Raw genomic sequence first — 18,119 nt, 5'->3', positions numbered from 1 at the left:
CTGCATGAGTGTAAATCTGTGTGCCCATCATATTATTGTTATACTGTTAATTATTTATGCACGACTTGTTTAAAAGTTACATTAATTTTAATTAAAAAGCTTTAAAAATATTGTTTAATAATTTGAACATATTTATAAATACGAAACTGATCCTTAAAGGAATGTAATAAATGAAATGGCAGTTAATAAAAATTCATTTATTATTGTTTATTATGTTTGTTTGACATAGTCTTTTCATTTTGGAGGTTATACATTGGATACCTATACCTATTTATTTGTTTATTTTCTTTAATAATCATTTAATTAGTAATTTGTTTGTTATTAATAACTATAATATTCTAAATTTATTTGAATAAGTTTTTTATTTATTCATTTATTTTATAACTAATATTGTAGGTCTCATGTATGCATAATGGTAAAATTTGTCATGAAATATTGTCAAAATACATCAAGCAGTCGTTTTAAAAAATTGGAAAAAATATAAAGCACAATGACAAAATTAGTTTTCATAGGTTTCCAAAAAATTTGGATGCATGCAAAGTTTGAATGGAAATATGTCAAACTAAAAATATCGAATTGAATAATGGTGAGTGAATAATAATAGATTTGATCTGTGAAGAATTGTAAAGGAATTTTCCTTATTTTCAACACGTGTATGCTCTATTCATTTTGATTTAAACTTATATAAAACCGGGTGACAAATAGAATATTTATCAGAAGAAGACATAAGACCAATTCTAAATATATTTCTATTATTTATTATACGTAACAGGTTACGTGGCTCATAAATACAAAAATAAATATCCGTCGTTAGGAGAACCAACGAAAAATTTTGATTTTATTCCTGATGTAAATATTATTAGTCTACTTTCAAGAGGAGGTTTAACATATCCATCCCAAACTTTTATGTATGTTGTAAAACAATTGGAAATTGAATTTTACTTTTTCACAAAAACCAATTGGGGAAAAAAAAAGGAATTTTTATGTATTTAAATGATAAACTAGTAGTTTGGATAAAAGAAAATAATATTAATATTGCACTGGATGCAATCAAATGTTTGATACGCACCCGTACGTACATTCGTCTCAGAGTTTCAAATGAGGAAATTTTAGAAGATAATAGAAAAAGAAATAAGAAAAAAAAGTTAAAAAAAATATGTAATAAAAATATGTAATATGGAAATATTAATAATTTCGAACTGTGTTATTGTAGGTATAATCAACAATATATTCTTATTATAGAATATAATAAGAATAAAAGACTGTTTCAATTTATAATATATTATCGGCATGAAATATATAAAAATATATATGTTTAATAAAATACTGTTGCTCAAATTGTTTTTTTAAACCCATAATATACACAAAATATGAATTATGGATGTTTTTTATTTTAATTATTGCAAACTTATTCCAATTGTCAAACGATTAATATGTATTTTTATGTTGAATATATAAAATAAAATTAATTATTTGTTTGTGTTTTTATTATTTTAATTTTCTATTGAGATCATCTTTCATATGTATTTCAATTTATGATTCAAATAAAATCGCGCTAGTTTAGCCAATATGGCGACGTAGGGGCCGCATTTCTTAAGCGGTGTCTCCACGCTATAGAAATCTCATGCATGTTCTTGCAGCAAGATCTTGCACGAAAAAATGGAACATGTCCCATTGGCTGCGATAGTCTTGCAAGGCTTTTAAGGAGGTTATGCACAAATTCATTGCGGGTGTTGCGGGGCGCTTCTGACGTCACAGACAAAACTGAAATCCGACTACACTGTAAAAAAATAAAGTGAAAAGCGCCTGCGCCCCATATACAATATATGGAATTGCGGGTATGTGTGTGTGTTTGAACATGCCATACGTTGCCACATCTAATTTTTGTAAAGTTTATAATTAATTACTCATTAATTGACCGATCAACATATGAAAATTTTTCGCGCAATTAATAAAACTCGGTTTCTAGTATATGTGTGATTTTTTTCAAGACTTTTTCATCATTTTTTCTATCCGAAAAAAATAGTTGAAATCTCCATAAGAGCCAATGTTAAATATTATTTTCAATAATTAATTACAAAAAATTTAACCGATCAACATAAGAAAATAATTATACCGTTGTATTCAGAATGAAAAGATCTACTTATGTACAAAATTTCAGAACATTCTCATTATATTTTTTAAAAAAAGAGTAATTTGTGCATAACCTCCTTAAAGGCTTATTTCCACCTAGGGTTACCATATCTCGAAAAAGCCAAATCAGGACATTTTCCTCCCACTCCAAAATTTTACCCCCTCCACCTATAAATTTATGTTTCAAGTAGTTAATCATAAGAATTCATTTATTTTGATTATATGTTATTTATTCATTTGTTTTCTTTTAATTATTCAATAATTATTCATTAAAATTACACAAACGATAGAAAAATTTTTTACAGTAGTTAATTTCTTTGTCTAAATTAATTCATCGAAAATTAATTGGTAAGCGAAATCCTTTCGTTAGGCTTTTTTGTTATAGCTTTTAAGTTGTTAAATTAATAATTATTTAAACAAACTGAAAGCTATGAGAAAAATGGCTAACGAAGGAAGTTGCTTACCAAATAATTTGAAAGAATTTGGCTAAAATAATTAGCGAGCTACATCCTTTTCTTAGCAACTTGACAATATAGCTTTTTATTTATTCAAACAAATTGAAAGCTATAGGAAAAATGGCTAAGAAATAGATGTTGCTTACCAATTAATTGTGAATAGCCTTTTATCTATTTAAACAACCCTGGTGGAAAAAATCTCTCCGGATTCTCTCCGGATTTCGACGTAATTGAGACTTCCAGAGATATTTACAGAGTAATCTCCAGACTATTTTCATAATATCTCCGGATTTTTTCCGGAATTTTCGCTTAAAAAAAACCAACAAAAAAAAATAGAAAAATCAATAAAAGAACCAGAAATAAAAGTTTACATACGAAATATAAAAACCGAATTTTCTTCCAAGAAAATCCGGAGAAAATCCGAATAAATTTCGGATTAATATCTCCAGTAGTCTCAATTGTGAATTGCGTAGAAAATTATGAGAAATCCGGATAAATTATTTCTACCAGGGAAATTGAAAGCTATAGAAAAAATGGCTAAGGAAAGGAAGTTGCTTACCAATTAATTTTTGAAGAATTAATTTAGCTCAATTTAGCTAAAGAAATTAAATGGCAAACCACAAAATTTACAAAAATAAAAGAAGGGTTGCCTACGCTATAGAAATTTTGCATCGGGCCCTCTATACTCTATAGGACGAGGTACATATTCTGCACGCCATTTTAATTTCAATAATTAGAGGTATTCAAGAGTCTATCATAGTTAGCATAAATGATAAATTCTATATTATATTCATTAAAAAAAAAAATTATAATAAAAAAAAATTTTTTTAAATTGTGAACGAGTCCCAAAAATCAGGACATTTGACAAATCAGGACCGTATCAGGACAAGCCAAACAAAATCAGGACGCATGGTAACCCTATTTCCACCAAAATTCTAGTAATTATCTAGTGATGAAAGATCTTGCAAGCATTTCTATAGCGTTGAGACACCGCTTTATTGGCTTAAAAAACGTATGCGCATGGACCTACTTGTATATTTCTACCATGATCCTACACTGAAACCATGCTTGTGTTCATGTTTGTGTGCTGCGCTTCTCGCGAAATTTTTGAATTTTAAAGTTATTTATTTTTTAAACGCAACAGACGAAATACTAAAAATTTATATTGTAAAATTTGTCTTTTCTAGCACTACAAACTGATAAAAATTTAACGTTTTCTGTTGCGTTTTGAAAAAGTTATTAATAAAAATATGAGGTACCGCCTATATTTTGCGTGTTAAAGTTGTCAACTTTGAACGTAAATATCTCAAAAAAACCACACAAAAAAAAATTTTTTAAAAAATTGACAATGTAGATAATTATTTCATTTAAACATAAAATAAAAAAAAATAAAAAAATTAGCGTGTTGCGAGTATGCGCGGGGGAAGTGAAACTAGTTAATAATAATTATTAGTATTTATATTTCGAATATTATTATTATAAATTTTATTATTAATATCATCACATTAATGGAAAAAGAGCGTAAGTGCAAATTTATGAATTTTCGGGCTTCGCATCTAATTCTAAGGCTTAAAAAAAAAGGAAGAAGGGCGTAACAACTTTTGATAAAGGGCGTATGGTCACGGACTTACGCCTCTTTTTTCACTATCAAAATCGATTTTAATAAAAGATGAAGATTTGTAATTATTTTTATGTTTTTTTTCTTAATAATAATTTATTCATAATTATCAATAAACAATCAATAATTTAAAAAATCCTGCCACTAAATGAATTTCAAATAATATTTGAAATACGCTCTACATCTTTTATTAAAAATTATTTTGATAACGGAAAAAACGCGTATATCCTCGGACATACGCCTTTTATCCTTTATCAAAGATTGTTACGCCCTTTTTTTCTTTTTTTTTTTTTAAGTATTGAAACGCTCTACAAAAAATTTCTCTAGTCTTCATGGTTGTATGCTTGCCAGCTTCCCTACTCTCTCTATGTAATTCTCCCCTCTTTATTTATCCGCTTGTGACCGAGAGTGTGACCAAGCGTAGAGCGTATAACAGAGAGTGTGACGCTAGCGGCGCCTCGAATTTTGTCACTACCCTCCGTAAAGAAGTTCACTTCAAAAAAAACTGTTGCGATTTCAGATTTCCAGAATAAACCTTAAGTTAAAACAACTGAATTTTACAATATTTTATTCAATACAGGTTCTGCCTCATCACTCGTTTATTTTAATTATGCTCCCAAACTGAGTGCAATAAAAATTGCTTATATTCCCGGAATAATTTATATCGAGCTTCACAAACATCGCCGACTTTAACAATTTCAGTTTTGATTGAGTAAGTTGTCCGTATTTGTTGGATCCACAGCCCCACAACTCTCCCTCGTCTGACAAAAAAAGAAAACAAAATAAGTCTTCGAAAGAAAAATTTACAATTCTGATCAATGTAAAAAAGCTACCTGTTCTGCAAACAGAAAAACAATTTCCACATTCAATTTCTTTGATTTTAATATCAATCACATGTCCATTCTTATCGTTAAAAATAACAAGGGTAGGGGAATTGATGATTTGCTGATTCGTGATAATTCCAAGTTCTCCATTTTTATTCCATCCCCAAGTGTATAAATCTCCCTGTAAAATGAACAGATAATATTTACCACCTAAATGTCGAACTATAGTAAATATAAGCGTTAAAGTATATGATGATTTGAGTAACTAATTGTCATTCTTTTCACCTCAACCGTTACCACAGCACTATGCCATCCTCCAGCTGATACTTTCGCGATTTTGAGACCTGCCAAAGCCCTAATCAATTCAGGTTCGTTGCAATTCTCAAGGTTCTCATGTCCAAGCTGACCCTTCCTGGAAAACTTTGAAGATGGAGTCATCAAAAGTCATCAAATAGACTTTAATGATATCTATGAATTATGATGCAATGAAGTCACATAACAATGGTATACTAACGTGCCCATGCCCATCGAATAAATATCTCCATCGTCTGTCAACATTATAGCGTGTTCCAAACCACATGCAAAATCAGTGAATTTGACGTTTTTTGGCATTTTAACTGGATTATGAACATTAAAAATACGTCCTGAAAAAGAGACATACCTATTAAATTCATTTAGACGCTCCACCTTTTAAAAAATTTTACAGTTCAAATCCAGTCGACTTGCATTAATATTCGAATGCGGCTATTTGTATAATACCTAAATTAGTAAGAGCCAGAACAGATGTATGTTCACCAATCTTAATAACATACTCCAGCTTGTGGTCAACATTATTTGAGATTAAACGGTCAATTTTGTTCCATCTATACGTGTAAATATTAAGTTGCCAAATTTCGTGATGTTCTGTGAGGAATGTAATATGCTCTTTCCCTGCAATAACCGATTGGATTCTGCTATGGTCCGGAACCATCAAGTTTTTGAGTTCATTGATCGAAGCGTCTCCACAGAAAGTAACACCTGTATCTTGAGAAATTATTAAATAATTCCAGCTACCTGTGATTGAAGTAATATTGCTTCCGAAAATTTCCGAGTGTGAATCGACTACTGGATTATGGTGTCCTACCAATTTGGGACAGGGATTTAGCCCAAAATAAAGAAACATATTTTAAGCTTCGATCCTACTACTTGCTACTACTAAAGGCTGGAATCTATTACAGGCGAGCTACTGAATTTTAGGTGCGTTCTTTCGCTAGCGGCACGCGTATTCAGAGGATGTTCTCATTAGGGCGTTTTTTTTCCGATGGTGGCGCTTGTGAAGCTTTTCCATGTAAAATCTATATAAAAAGTTCACAAGCGCCGCCATCGGAAAAAAAAGCCCTAATGAGAACATCCTCTGAACATCCTCTGAATACGGGTCAAGAAGACTGGAAATACAGGAGGATTTCTTCCCTATCTCGCCTGTATATAAAAACCGTTCCGCTATATGGTCGCCGCATAATTGAGGGGCGCTAGTAGTACCCGGGTAACGAGCGCGACTTGTATCGCTTTTTTTTTACAATGCGCACAATACAAACATACTCTGACAAACACTAATAGAGCATATACACATGATGTTTGTCAGAGTATGTTTGTATTGTGCGATAAAAACGATACAAGTCGCGCACGTTACCCGGGTACTACTAGCGCCCCTCAATTATGCGGCGACCACATAGCGGAACGGTTTTTTGAGGCAAGTTCGTCCTCCTGTATTTCTAGTCTTCTTGATACGGGTGCAGGAGCCTGCGGGTATCCCCACCTCTAACGATCCCTCTCTACTTTTTTTCCCTTTTTTCTTCTGATTTGCGTGGAACTGGAAGCGCAATAACGAAATTTCACGCAAGTTAGAAAAAGAAAGGGAAAAAGAGTAGAGAGGGATCGCTAAAGGTGGGGATACCCGCAGGCTCTCGCAAGTCAAAGAACGCACCTATTTACATGTATGTACTGGGTGCAACTGGGTGTTACTGGGCGAACTGGCAAGAGCAGGCAAGAGTTTATGATGGGGAAACTGCCCCTTCCACATTTCTTGTCTTTCTTTTCATAAGAGTCCACCTGCGGTCCAATTCACAGGGCATTACAATTTAGGACTTTTTTCCTCCACTGGCGGCGCTTGTAGAGCTTTTGTAGGTGAAATCTATATAAAAAAAATTTTACAAGCGCCATCACCGACAAAAAAAAGCTCTAAATTGAAAAAAATTGCCCTGTGAATTGGACTGCTGCACCGGCACCCGTATTCACTGCACCCGTATTCAGAGGATGTTCTCATTAGAGCTTTTTTTTTCGATGGCGGCGCTTGTGAACTTTTTATATAGATTTTACATGGAAAAGCTTCACAAGCGCCACCATCGGAAAAAAAAGCCCTAATGAGAACATCCTCTGAATACGGGTGCAGGGCAAATTTTATACAATTTAGGGCTTCTTTTTGCCACTGATGGCGCTTGTTAAATTTTTTTTATATAGAATTCACATACAAAGGCTCACAAGCGCCGCCAGTGGAGGAAAAAAGCCCTAAATTGTAATGCCCTGTGAATACGGGTGCCGGGATGGCAAAATTGTTCTCATTAGGGGGTGCATTCCTTTAATAAAAATTTTTTTTCCGCAGTCCGATTCACAGGGCAAATGTTTAAAGCTTGTGGCCACTAGCATAGTTTTTCGACCAAGTTATATGCCATAGCGATATGGCAGAAATAGTTCACATATGACGCCTATAGGGCGGCGTTTTAATCGTTTTTTGAAATTGTTTCAGCTGTGCCAACTTTCTTAGAAACACATAAAAAATAAATAAAAATATAACCTTTCTTATTTGTTGACAATTTGATATTTTGACAGTAAATCATTATACATATGTTCAAAACATGTGTAAATATAAACAAACAAATTTATTAATAACGCTAACCATTGTTGTTGTATTTTTTTAATGTTGGCTGTATCCAAAAAAATTAGTGGCGATCACATAGCGGAACGGTTTTTTGAGGCAAGTTCATCCTCTTGTATTTCTAGTCTTCTTGTTTTCAACATAGTCAACATAGTCCTCAGCGGTCATTTTCTAGTAAATTTTTAGTGAGATATAGTGACACAAGTGCTATGACATGCAACTTGGTCGAAAAACTATGCTAAATAGCAGTGTTGGGAGGTAAGATACTGTATCTTACATCATTGGTTTCATACATCGAGGTATCTTACACTGCGTTCCCAGCGACTCCTATGATTTTTTAGTAGAACCTTTATGCCACAAATTTTTTTTTATTCGATAAATACATGTCATTTATTTATTAAATAAATAGAAATCCCAAGAACAAGCAGTAGCTAAGGAAAAGATCGAGCTAAGGAATTACAGTTGCTGGAGTGGGTATAAGGAATTATTTTTTGAGCAACTGTAATTCCTTAGCCACGCATCTTTTCCTTAGCTACTGCTTTTCATTGGACATTTTTATTTATTTTATGAATAAAATACATGTAAATTTATTTTTTTAAAATACAAATGTCCAAGAAAAAGCAGTAGCTAAGGAAAAGATGTAGCTAAGGAATTAAGGTTGCCAAAGAATTATGTTTCAAAGAAATAATGTTGCTTAAAATATATTTCTTTAGCAACCTTAATCCCATAGCTACATCTTTTCCTCAGCTACTGCTTTTCCTTGGACATTTTTATTTATTTTATGAATAAAATACATGTACATTTATTTTTTAAAAATACAAATGTCCAAGGAAAAGCAATAGCTAAGGAAAAGATGTAGCTAAGGAATTAAGGTTGCCAAAGGATTATGTTTCAAGGAAATAATGTTGCTTAAAATATAATTCTTTGGCAACCTTAATTCCTTAGCTACATCTTTTCCTTAGCTACTGCTTTTCCTTGAACATTTTTATTTATTTCAATCAAAATTACATGTATATCATCTATTTGATAAATGAAACTGTCCAAGGAATAGCAGTAGCTAAGGAAAAGATGTAGCTAAGGAATTACAGTTGCCAAAAAAATTCTGTTTCAAGCAACATTACTTTTTTAAAACATAATTGTTTGGCAACATTAATTTCCGAGCTACATCTTTTCTTAGCCACTGCTTCTCCTTGATATCTTATATATTTATTTATGAATAAAATACATGTACCAACATATATCGGGCAATGACAGCTTTAATTGTCGAGTCAACAGTCGGTAAGAATGTTCAAAAATGGCGTCTCAGGTTTCTTACACTATCTTACAGTATCTTACCTCAAAGAAACCTCAAAAATCGACCATTTACCCATCACTGCTAAATAGTGGCCACATGCCTTTAGTCAAGTCTGGCAACACTGCCCACTCCTCATCGCAGCACCTGCAGTCCAATTCACGGGGCAAATTTTTTACAATTTAGGGCTTTTTTTTGCCGCTGATGGCGCTTGTAAAAATTTTTTTTATATAGATTTTACATACAAAAGCTTCACAAGCGCTGTGAGTGGTGAAAAAAAGCCCTAAATTGTAATGCCCTGTGAATTGGACTGCCGTATTCACGGGGCAACATTGTTCTCATTAGGGCTTTTTTTTTCCGCTAATGGCGCTTGACAAAATTTTTTTTGTATAAATTTCACTGAATTTCACATAGAAAAGCTCTACAAACGCCACCATCGGAAAAAAACGCCCTAATGAGAACATCCTCTGAATACGGGTGCACTGGGGTGCGTTCCGCACCCGTATTCACAGGGCATTACAATTTAGGGCTTTTTTCATCCACCGGTGGCGCTTGTGGAGCTTTTATATGTAAAATCTATATAAAAAAAATTTTATAAGCGCCATCAGTGGCAAAAAAAAGCCCTAAATTGTATAAAATTTGCCATGTGAATACGGGTGCCGTAGAGGACCGCGGTCTACCAAAAATAGGCGTGGTTTATCATGGTGAATTTAATTTCGTTGTAGTGTCAGCACTGCTATGTATTAGAAAACGTAAACAAACATAAGCAAACGTAAACATCGAAAAATATGATTAACATATTATAAAGAAAAAAATAATTTGGCATCAAAAAAAAAATTGTCAATTAAAATAGTAGGTGTATATTGTTGTTATCTCAATTATTTAGCCTGTAAATTGTATTTCTTTTCAAAGTTAATGCTTCCAAACCTATCATAACTCAAATGTAAGGTTAGGACAGCACTCATATTTTTGTTATCTTTCAAGATCTTAAACTGGCTGATGTTGCTGTTCATTTTTTACTTTTTTGAAGTGGAATTTTTCTTTTCATTTTGTTAACTGTTATTAACAAATTTATTGTTTTAATAATTTTATTCAGTACAAAATTCAGTAAGCACCACATCCACAACATTAACAATACATGCATAGAAAGGTGTAAAAAAGAGTATACATGAGACTGGTTGTTTTTTAGGGATTCCTAGGGAGATTTTTAATTTTTATGGATCCACTCTGATTATGGCCAAAAAGGACCGCGGTCCCCCTACGGAACGCACCGCTGTGCAGGATACCAAAGGAATCTTTCCGCGGTTGAGCCATACGCTAAAACTGTCGCCGTACTCTTTGGCCGGGTACACTTTGCAAAGTATAACAAAAACGTATAAATTTATCTCTTGCATGAGAACAGAAAAATCTAATTTTTTTTATTATAGGTTATGCGGTAGTTTTTTCTCCGTGCCTAGTTTATTTCCTAAACTATAGTATACTCACGATGTCTACGACCATAGATGACAAAGTTGTTGCAGGTGCTAGCAGCTCTTCTGATCTAAAGAAAGATCCTATTATTGCCTTGACCGCAAGTATTCTCAAACATTTTCCTTGTCATTTGATTCACTATTAACTGAAAATTTGTCTTTTTTCATACATACATCTACTATTTCATGTTGATATTCTCCACTTTTCAAATAATTTTTTATAATTGGTCGTTGAATTATTTTTTTCTATAGGAACAAGTTCGATTGTTATATGATTATCGTGATCACTATTTTGATAATTATCCGATTAGTAATGCAATTAATAAGAGTAGTGATCTCGAAAAAGAAATGAAAAAAACCATTTCAAAATTCGATGAGTGTAAAGGATATGAAATTGAAGGACAACGCGCCAACTATTATTATTTGAAAGGTACTTTGACTTTTTTTAATGAATCGTACTATAAGAAATATCCGAAACGGTTGTTGTTATATAAGAGGATATTGTCATAATCACAGGAAGAGCATTAAATGTAGTTGACCGATTTGTTCCCCAAGCTGAGGAACTTTTGAGTAAAGCTGTCAAACTTGAGCCGAAATTAATCGATGCCTGGAATGAGCTAGGGGAATGTTACTGGAAAAATGATGACATAGAACAAGCAAAAAATTGTTTTGTTGGAGCTTTACCCCATGTAAATATTTTAGTTAAAAAATCTTGGATTCAAAAACTACTATATTTTTGTCTGTAGGGAAGAAATAAAACGTCTCTAAGGAACCTATCAATGGTTTTAAGACAAGAACTAGTTAATACGCACAAGCAGAAAATTGACAATGTAATGCAAGGAGTTGAATATGCCAAAGAGGCTGTTTCGATGGATACCACCGATGGTACATCGTGGACAATTTTAGGTAATGCTTATCTGTCTTCATTTTTTACAGTTGCACGAAATCCCGCCACACTGAAACTTTGCATGTGTGCATATGCACAAGCCGTAAGTACTTTTTGAGAATTATTTTTCTAATTACTTGTAACTTATTCTATCTAATTCCAAATTTTTTTGTTTTTTTTGTAGGAAAAAGATGTTGTAGCCAAAAATAAACCTGATTTATATTTCAGCAAAGCAACAGTAATTATTATGTTGAATTATTTAACGTAGGTTGTTCATCATTTGATTTGACAATAGTTGCTTTTCACAGGTTTTTAAATATCAAGAAGAATATCAGTTAGCTCTAGAAGCATTAGATCGTGCAATGCTATTGGATCCCACTTGGCAATCCCCTCGAAATAAGTTCGAAGATTTACTGAAATATCTAAAAGACATGCAGAAATCAATACATTGTAAAGGAAGATTAAAACCTAAGAGATTGCATCAAATGGTTCAAGTATGCATTGATATTATGTTTTTTTTACATTACGAGTATAGTATAAATTACAATCACTTCAGGCACTTGATGAAAAACATATAGGCTCTTATAAAAATACATCATTTGAAAAGAATAAAGAAGTACAGCTCCAGCTGGTAGAACTCAGAAGCTTGACAATTGGTTCAAATGTTGGAAAAGTGGTATTCGGTAAAGTGATTTGTTGGATTCAGAATGCTGATTCAGTGCCATTGTAAGTCCATCGAAAATTTCTGTAGTATTTTATTAACAATCGGCTATGGTCTGTCAATGGAAGAATCAATTTTTTATTTTCAGTGCATTTTGTCTGGTAGACAAAGAAAAGACAACTTTGGCAGTGACTGTTTACAACTTGGCTGAAGGCCGTGGTTTAATTCTTGGTGACACAGTAGCCATTCCAGAACCTTTTTTGTCTTATAATAAATTTTCTTATTGTGGTAACGTAAGTATAATAAACAACTAAGTTACATTCAGACTTCTAGAAAAAATACTCAGTTTTTATACGTTTCGAAAAGTAATGAATAAACCGTTCGAAAAAGTGACAAAAATTAGTATGCTTTATTTCAGTGTACATAAACCGTATCGTATCAACTAACCTTATCATATAGGTTATCGAATAGAAAGTGAATTCATATAAAACTCAAAAATTGAGTATTTTTGCAGAAGTTCCTGTAACTTGTAATACCTTCTTTACATAATTTTGAATATATCCTATTTTAAAATGATATATGACAATCATTATCATTTCAATAAATGAAAAAAAGCATCTGTTTCAATAAAAATGTAGCTCAGCTGCGATCGACACAACTCATAATTACTTTTGAAATTTTCCAGGACATTGACTTTAAATCTATACGCGTTGAGACACCTGTGGTATTAGTTGTGAACGGTAGAAATTTGGGTAAAGAACAACAAGCAAGTGCTAACCTTTCAAGCTATAGAAAAACAGACTAATCTGCTAAATTCTAGTGGCTAAAAATTAATTTGAAAAGATAAAAATATTTTATAATAAAAAAAAATATATTTTGTTGTTATAATGAGGCTTCAATTGTGATCCATCTAAAGTATGGACTTGAAAGAAAGCAAGAACAATTATTTAAATATTTTTTCAAGTAGAAAAAATAACTGCTTGTGGTATATAAAAAAAAAATTTAATTAACAAATATGCAAAGTCTTGTATGAAATCTTTCTGCTACACAATAATAATAATAATTATAATTTAAAATCCTCATGAGTTTGTTCTTAAAATTCTTGATATAACGAAGTAATGGGAAGAATATTTAACATATTGATCTTGTTCAATTTACAAACTTCAGCATTGTCATACTTCTGCTAATTCGAATCAATACATCACAATATACAATTTTGAAAGTAATTGTTGCTTCAAAAAATATCTTTTATTATTTTTAAAGCAAAGTTTATCCACCCGTTTTTTTGAGTAGTATCACATATTGACCTCCCAAAGTCTAAAGTAGTTATCGATGACTTCAAGAAACCAATCACGACGCTTTGAATTCTTAAAAAATGGCGCGAGTGTCCGCAGTTGTAGTTGAAGTAATGCCTCATCACCTAGAAGGCCATCAAGTTCACGTAGCAGTGTTGCATCACCATGCAATTTTAATAGGCTCGCGTATGTAAAAATATAGTATTGAATTCGAAGTCGTTTTGACGCCCACGTTTCAACCGATCGATTTCCACTAGCTGTCTGAATTTTTCCCATATGTTCTGCATACCATGGCGAAAAATAATTACTCAATTCTAGACTAGTTAAATTTTTAAGACCACGGGTCTTAAATCGCTCTTTTATTCGCTTATAAACATCTGGTGTATAAACAAAAACCTGCAAAATTATAAATTTTGATCACAATAATTCATAAGAAATTTTAGAAAAATTTTTACCTGGTACAAAGAATTTCCAGTAACAAATGAAGATATGTAGTGTGAGCCAAAGTTTTTAATAAACCTAATAACACTAGGAGTATCTCCAATAGTGACATTATCGGCTTCTTTCGTGACAATATCATCCAAAATAAGCGTGTCAGGTGTCCCAGCCAATTGTTTATCATCTCTGAATCTGGCGACTCTAACAAGTACGTAACAATGCTCACCAGTAATGTAAGATGAATTAATACCGAGATGTTTCGAAATAGCTGCTTTGGTCCAACTTCCGGTAAATGCTTTCCAAGGTCTTTCTAATCTTTCAAACGTAAAGTCTCGGAAGTATGCTTGCAAAAGTTGTCTAATATTATCACAAAATTCCATGTGGAAATCACCGTCAAATACTGTTTTGTTTTTTCTGCTTGGCCGTGGTGTTGCAGCAATTGAATCGAGAAACACTTCGAGCGTTGGTTCACGAAATACCCAAGTGTCGGAATCATTTCTTGGCACGACTCTCATACTTATGCTCAGATAGCCATATCGGCTAAAAACATTCACCGTGCCACCAAGCTGAGGTCGTTGTCCAAATGAGAGATGTACTTTTATAACAATCACTAGGAGTAAACAGTAGCAGAATTTACACATTTCTCGATATCTACTTTTCATGTTTCTTATGATTTGTATCTGATTTTGAAAAAAAATCACAGTGCTATGTAAATTGTTAATGTAAAATCATTACAAAGAATAGTTTGAAATTATTCATAAAGTAGCATTTATAAATTCGCATTTTAAAAACTAAATTACTCAATAATTGGTACAGAAATAGATAAATAAACACTTTCGAAGTAATATCTGACGGTGTTTCAGAAAAGAGGGGGTGAGATATAGAAGGATTAAAACATTGTCGTTGACTCATTGGTAACTTGTTGTTAAATCGTAATTGAAAAACTATTGTCTCGACTGTTGTTAAACATAGTTGACGTGAGTGTAGAAAAATGAATTAAGACATTAGCTGTGATTAGCTGTGTTCGATGGTCGTCTCGGCTCAGTTCCGTCTCACTTACGGGGCTCCATATACTTGGTTGGCAGGATTATGAAAAATAAAAAACTGAGATATAGAATCGTTTGGGAATGATTTGGGAACGTTTGGGAAATGATTCTCATAATTTAGGAATGCTTAGTTTAATTAATAATTAATAATTAAAGAATGGGCTAAAATTCACTAGATGTATGCGCACAAGCATATTGCGCATGAAGCATGCATTTACACTGCAATCATTGCTATTCACTGAAATATAGTAAAACTGCAGTCCAATTCACAGGGCATTACAATTTAGGGCTTTTTTCCTCCACTGGCGGCGCTTGTAGAGCTTTTGTATGTGAAATCTATATAAAAAAAATTTTACAAGCGCCATCACCGGCAAAAAAAGCCCTAAATTGTAAAAAATTTGCCCTGTGAATTGGGCTGCTGGAAGCTGCTGGAAGCCGAACTTAGCGTCGCCGAGAGAGAGATTCAATGGATGGGCTTTTGTCCTTGTCGGTACAGTCACGTCAACTAAAGTTGGTTGAGACTCATATATATAATACTACTATATTGCTAATATGGCCGCTTTGTGTCTCTGAAGGCAAGAGCGTCGACGATATTTCCTTCTTTTTTCAGAGCAGTAAAAAATGAGAAAGAGTAGGGAGAGTAGGGAGGGTTCGGATTAACTCGACTACTCACCAACACAATGTATACATATGTATATGTATATTGTATACATATGTATACAAATATATTTAAATGTACGAATAATTATATTATTTGAATAATAAATATTGAATAAAGTAAAATAATTTTTTTCATTCATTTTTTTTTTTTCATTTAGTTATTTCAATTATTTTAAAATATTTTATTTTATTTATTTAATATACGTGAGAAAGTAAAAATAGTGTTGGTCAGTTAGTGAGTTGTCGAGTTAATCCGAACCCTCCCTACGCTCCCTACTCTTTCTCATTTTTTACTGCTCTGAAAAGAGAAGGACATATCGTCGACGCTCTTGCCTCCAGAGAAGCTCCACTTATTGGGAAGATAGGATGTTGGCAATATAGTAGTATTACATATATGGTCACTCCAAGGTCCCTAGAATGATTCCCAATTTACAGGTCATCCGAAGTAAAATCGTTGATATCCCCAATATGGCGGAGCCGCGTAAATTCAAACTGCTACGGCGTCAAGTTATATGAATTGCAGTCACAAAATAAATGATTAAAATTTTTTTTTGCATCTGTAATCATCATTAATGATCAATATATTAATATGAAATAAAATAATAATAAGAATATTAATGTTTATAAAATATTATTGAATAAAATAACCTGAACGAATTTTTTTTTTTTTTTTCTTTTAAATAAAATATAATTATGATAGTATATTAATTTAACTTTGTCTATTTGAATATAGGAGTACTAATATTATCACACAAATTGCATTTATAATTAAATATCAAGTATCTATAATTAACAAATTAAATTCAATTCAACGTCGGACAATGTCAAATATAAACATTGATAAACATGTGTGAATGTGTGTGACTATCCACCACTGAAATATAATAAAACTGGAAGCCGAACTTAGCGTCGCCGAGAGAGAGATTTAATGGATGGGCTTTTGTCCTTGTCGGTACAGTCACGTCAACTAAAGTTGGTTGAGACTGTACTGAAATATAATGTAACTTTTATATCGTGTAGTACTAGTTTGTTTTGACGTTGACTGTACAAGATTTAATGTGCGCATGCGTGAGTGAGAGGGAAAGCCATCCAATATATTGCTATCTCTAGCGACACTCCGTGCATTGGCTAAGCATAGGAGTTCACCTTCCAGTTTTATTATATTTCAGTCAAGAAGACTAGAAACCAGGAGAGTCAACTATGTACATTGGGAATGGGACAAAATATGTCGTGAAATAAGGCTTGTACATTTGGCCACAGAGAGACGCTTTCGGCGTCTCGCGAACCAAAATTGTTCACAATTGTTGTTGATATTTTAATGCTGATTTGTTCTATTTTACGTATATCAATTTGATATCAAAATACGCCACAAGTTTGTTATCTAAATTTATACAATTAATTGATTGTATGTAATAATTTTTGCTAAAAGAAAGATGTAGCTAAATAAATTATTTCGTAGTCTAAAAAAATTGCTCAACTATTCGCCACAAATATTTTAATTTATTATAGAAAATGTTGCCAAGAAATTAATCTAGACAACATATAAATTTATTTGGCCACATCTTTCCCTTAGATACATTTTCTAATAGCTATTTAATCGATTAATTATGGAAAATATTTTCTAAGAAAAGGATGGAACCAAATAAATAAATTAACAGTCTAAATTAATTCTTCAATTATTTGCCACCAATATTTTGATTTATCATATATAACAATTTATATATGATAAAATAATTGATTTAGCCAAATAATTTAATTTGTAGTCTATATCATATTTTTTATGATAAATAAAAATATTGGTGGCAAGTGATTAAGGAATTAATTTAAATAGACTGTTTATTTATTAAGTATTATATGTATTATATTCAATACATGTGTGCGTGGTTCGTGGGTCGACAACAGCGCTGAAACGGCGTTTTTATAAAGCCTGCCCCTGTGAAAAATTTTACGACGTTTTTGGTCCCATCCAGCCTATCCCCCACTACAGGGAGTTGACTCTCCTGCACCCGTATTCACGAGGCAAAATTGTTCTCATTAGGGCTTTTTTTTCCGCTGATGGCGCTTGACAAAATTTTTTTTATATAGATTCCATATAGAAAGGCTTCACAAACGCCACCATCGGAAAAAAAACGCCTTAATGAGAACATCCTCTGAATACGGGTGCGGGTCTCTAGTCTTCTTGATTTCAGTGCTATCCACGCATACATACGTACCTATCTTGTGTACATATACGCATGCACACAACTACTGATCCCCAATATGGCGTCCCAAATTCTAGCTTCGGATCACTTCGGATGACCTGTCTAAATCCAGTAACTCATCTAGGGACCTTGGTGTCACTCGGATTATACCCACTCTAATACAAAAGCTTCACAAGCGCCACCAGTCGAGGAAAAAGCCCTAAATTGTATGATACGTACCATATGTACGAT

The 18,119-nt window shown here is 32.6% G+C and overlaps 3 protein-coding genes across 8 annotated transcripts in view; 1 reads left to right on the top strand and 2 right to left on the bottom strand.

Moving 5' to 3' along the window:
• LOC122849198 (tetratricopeptide repeat protein 5-like) overlaps positions 1–13,202 on the top strand; it is a 33,352-nt gene extending 20,150 nt beyond the window's left edge. The window contains exons 1-11 of one of the 5 annotated variants that reach the window (XM_044147819.1): positions 10,153–10,339; positions 10,422–10,592; positions 10,660–10,802; positions 10,954–11,131; positions 11,218–11,390; positions 11,448–11,690; positions 11,772–11,825; positions 11,896–12,081; positions 12,144–12,313; positions 12,397–12,541; positions 12,934–13,202. In XM_044147819.1, coding sequence (XP_044003754.1) covers positions 10,466–10,592; positions 10,660–10,802; positions 10,954–11,131; positions 11,218–11,390; positions 11,448–11,690; positions 11,772–11,825; positions 11,896–12,081; positions 12,144–12,313; positions 12,397–12,541; positions 12,934–13,053 — 1,539 coding nt within the window. In that variant the 5' untranslated portion in view covers positions 10,153–10,339; positions 10,422–10,465 and the 3' untranslated portion in view covers positions 13,054–13,202. Of the gene's footprint in view, positions 1–10,152; positions 10,340–10,379; positions 10,606–10,659; positions 10,803–10,953; positions 11,132–11,217; positions 11,391–11,447; positions 11,691–11,771; positions 11,826–11,895; positions 12,082–12,143; positions 12,314–12,396; positions 12,542–12,933 lie in introns of those variants that run through there. The other 4 variants (XM_044147821.1, XM_044147823.1, XM_044147822.1 and 1 more) reach the window with 4 other exon arrangements.
• Positions 4,758–6,315, bottom strand: LOC122849200 (ultraviolet-B receptor UVR8). Of its 2 annotated transcripts, XM_044147826.1 has the most exons (6): positions 6,154–6,315; positions 5,790–6,047; positions 5,545–5,674; positions 5,316–5,442; positions 5,040–5,211; positions 4,758–4,967 (listed from the first exon to the last, which is right to left on the bottom strand). In XM_044147826.1, the coding sequence occupies exons 2-6, from the start codon at positions 5,998–6,000 to the stop codon at positions 4,798–4,800; spliced, it is 810 nt and encodes a 269-aa protein (XP_044003761.1). In that variant the 5' UTR covers positions 6,001–6,047; positions 6,154–6,315; the 3' UTR covers positions 4,758–4,797. The 2 variants fall into 2 exon arrangements, with proteins under 2 accessions (XP_044003761.1, XP_044003760.1); XM_044147825.1 differs by having other exon boundaries at positions 5,790–6,315.
• A 338-nt stretch (positions 13,203–13,540) lies between the features above and the next one.
• LOC122849199 (torso-like protein) lies at positions 13,541–15,279 on the bottom strand. The gene is made up of 2 exons (XM_044147824.1): positions 13,999–15,279; positions 13,541–13,939 (listed from the first exon to the last, which is right to left on the bottom strand). The coding sequence occupies exons 1-2, from the start codon at positions 14,641–14,643 to the stop codon at positions 13,544–13,546; spliced, it is 1,041 nt and encodes a 346-aa protein (XP_044003759.1). The 5' UTR covers positions 14,644–15,279; the 3' UTR covers positions 13,541–13,543.
• Positions 15,280–18,119: the final 2,840 nt, after the last annotated feature.

This window comes from Aphidius gifuensis, linkage group LG2 (genome assembly GCF_014905175.1).
Source record: "Aphidius gifuensis isolate YNYX2018 linkage group LG2, ASM1490517v1, whole genome shotgun sequence".
Taxonomy (NCBI): Eukaryota; Metazoa; Arthropoda; class Insecta; order Hymenoptera; family Braconidae; genus Aphidius; species Aphidius gifuensis.
The sequence above is the reverse complement of the archived record's forward strand: the minus strand, read 5'-3'. Positions and strand labels throughout refer to the sequence as shown.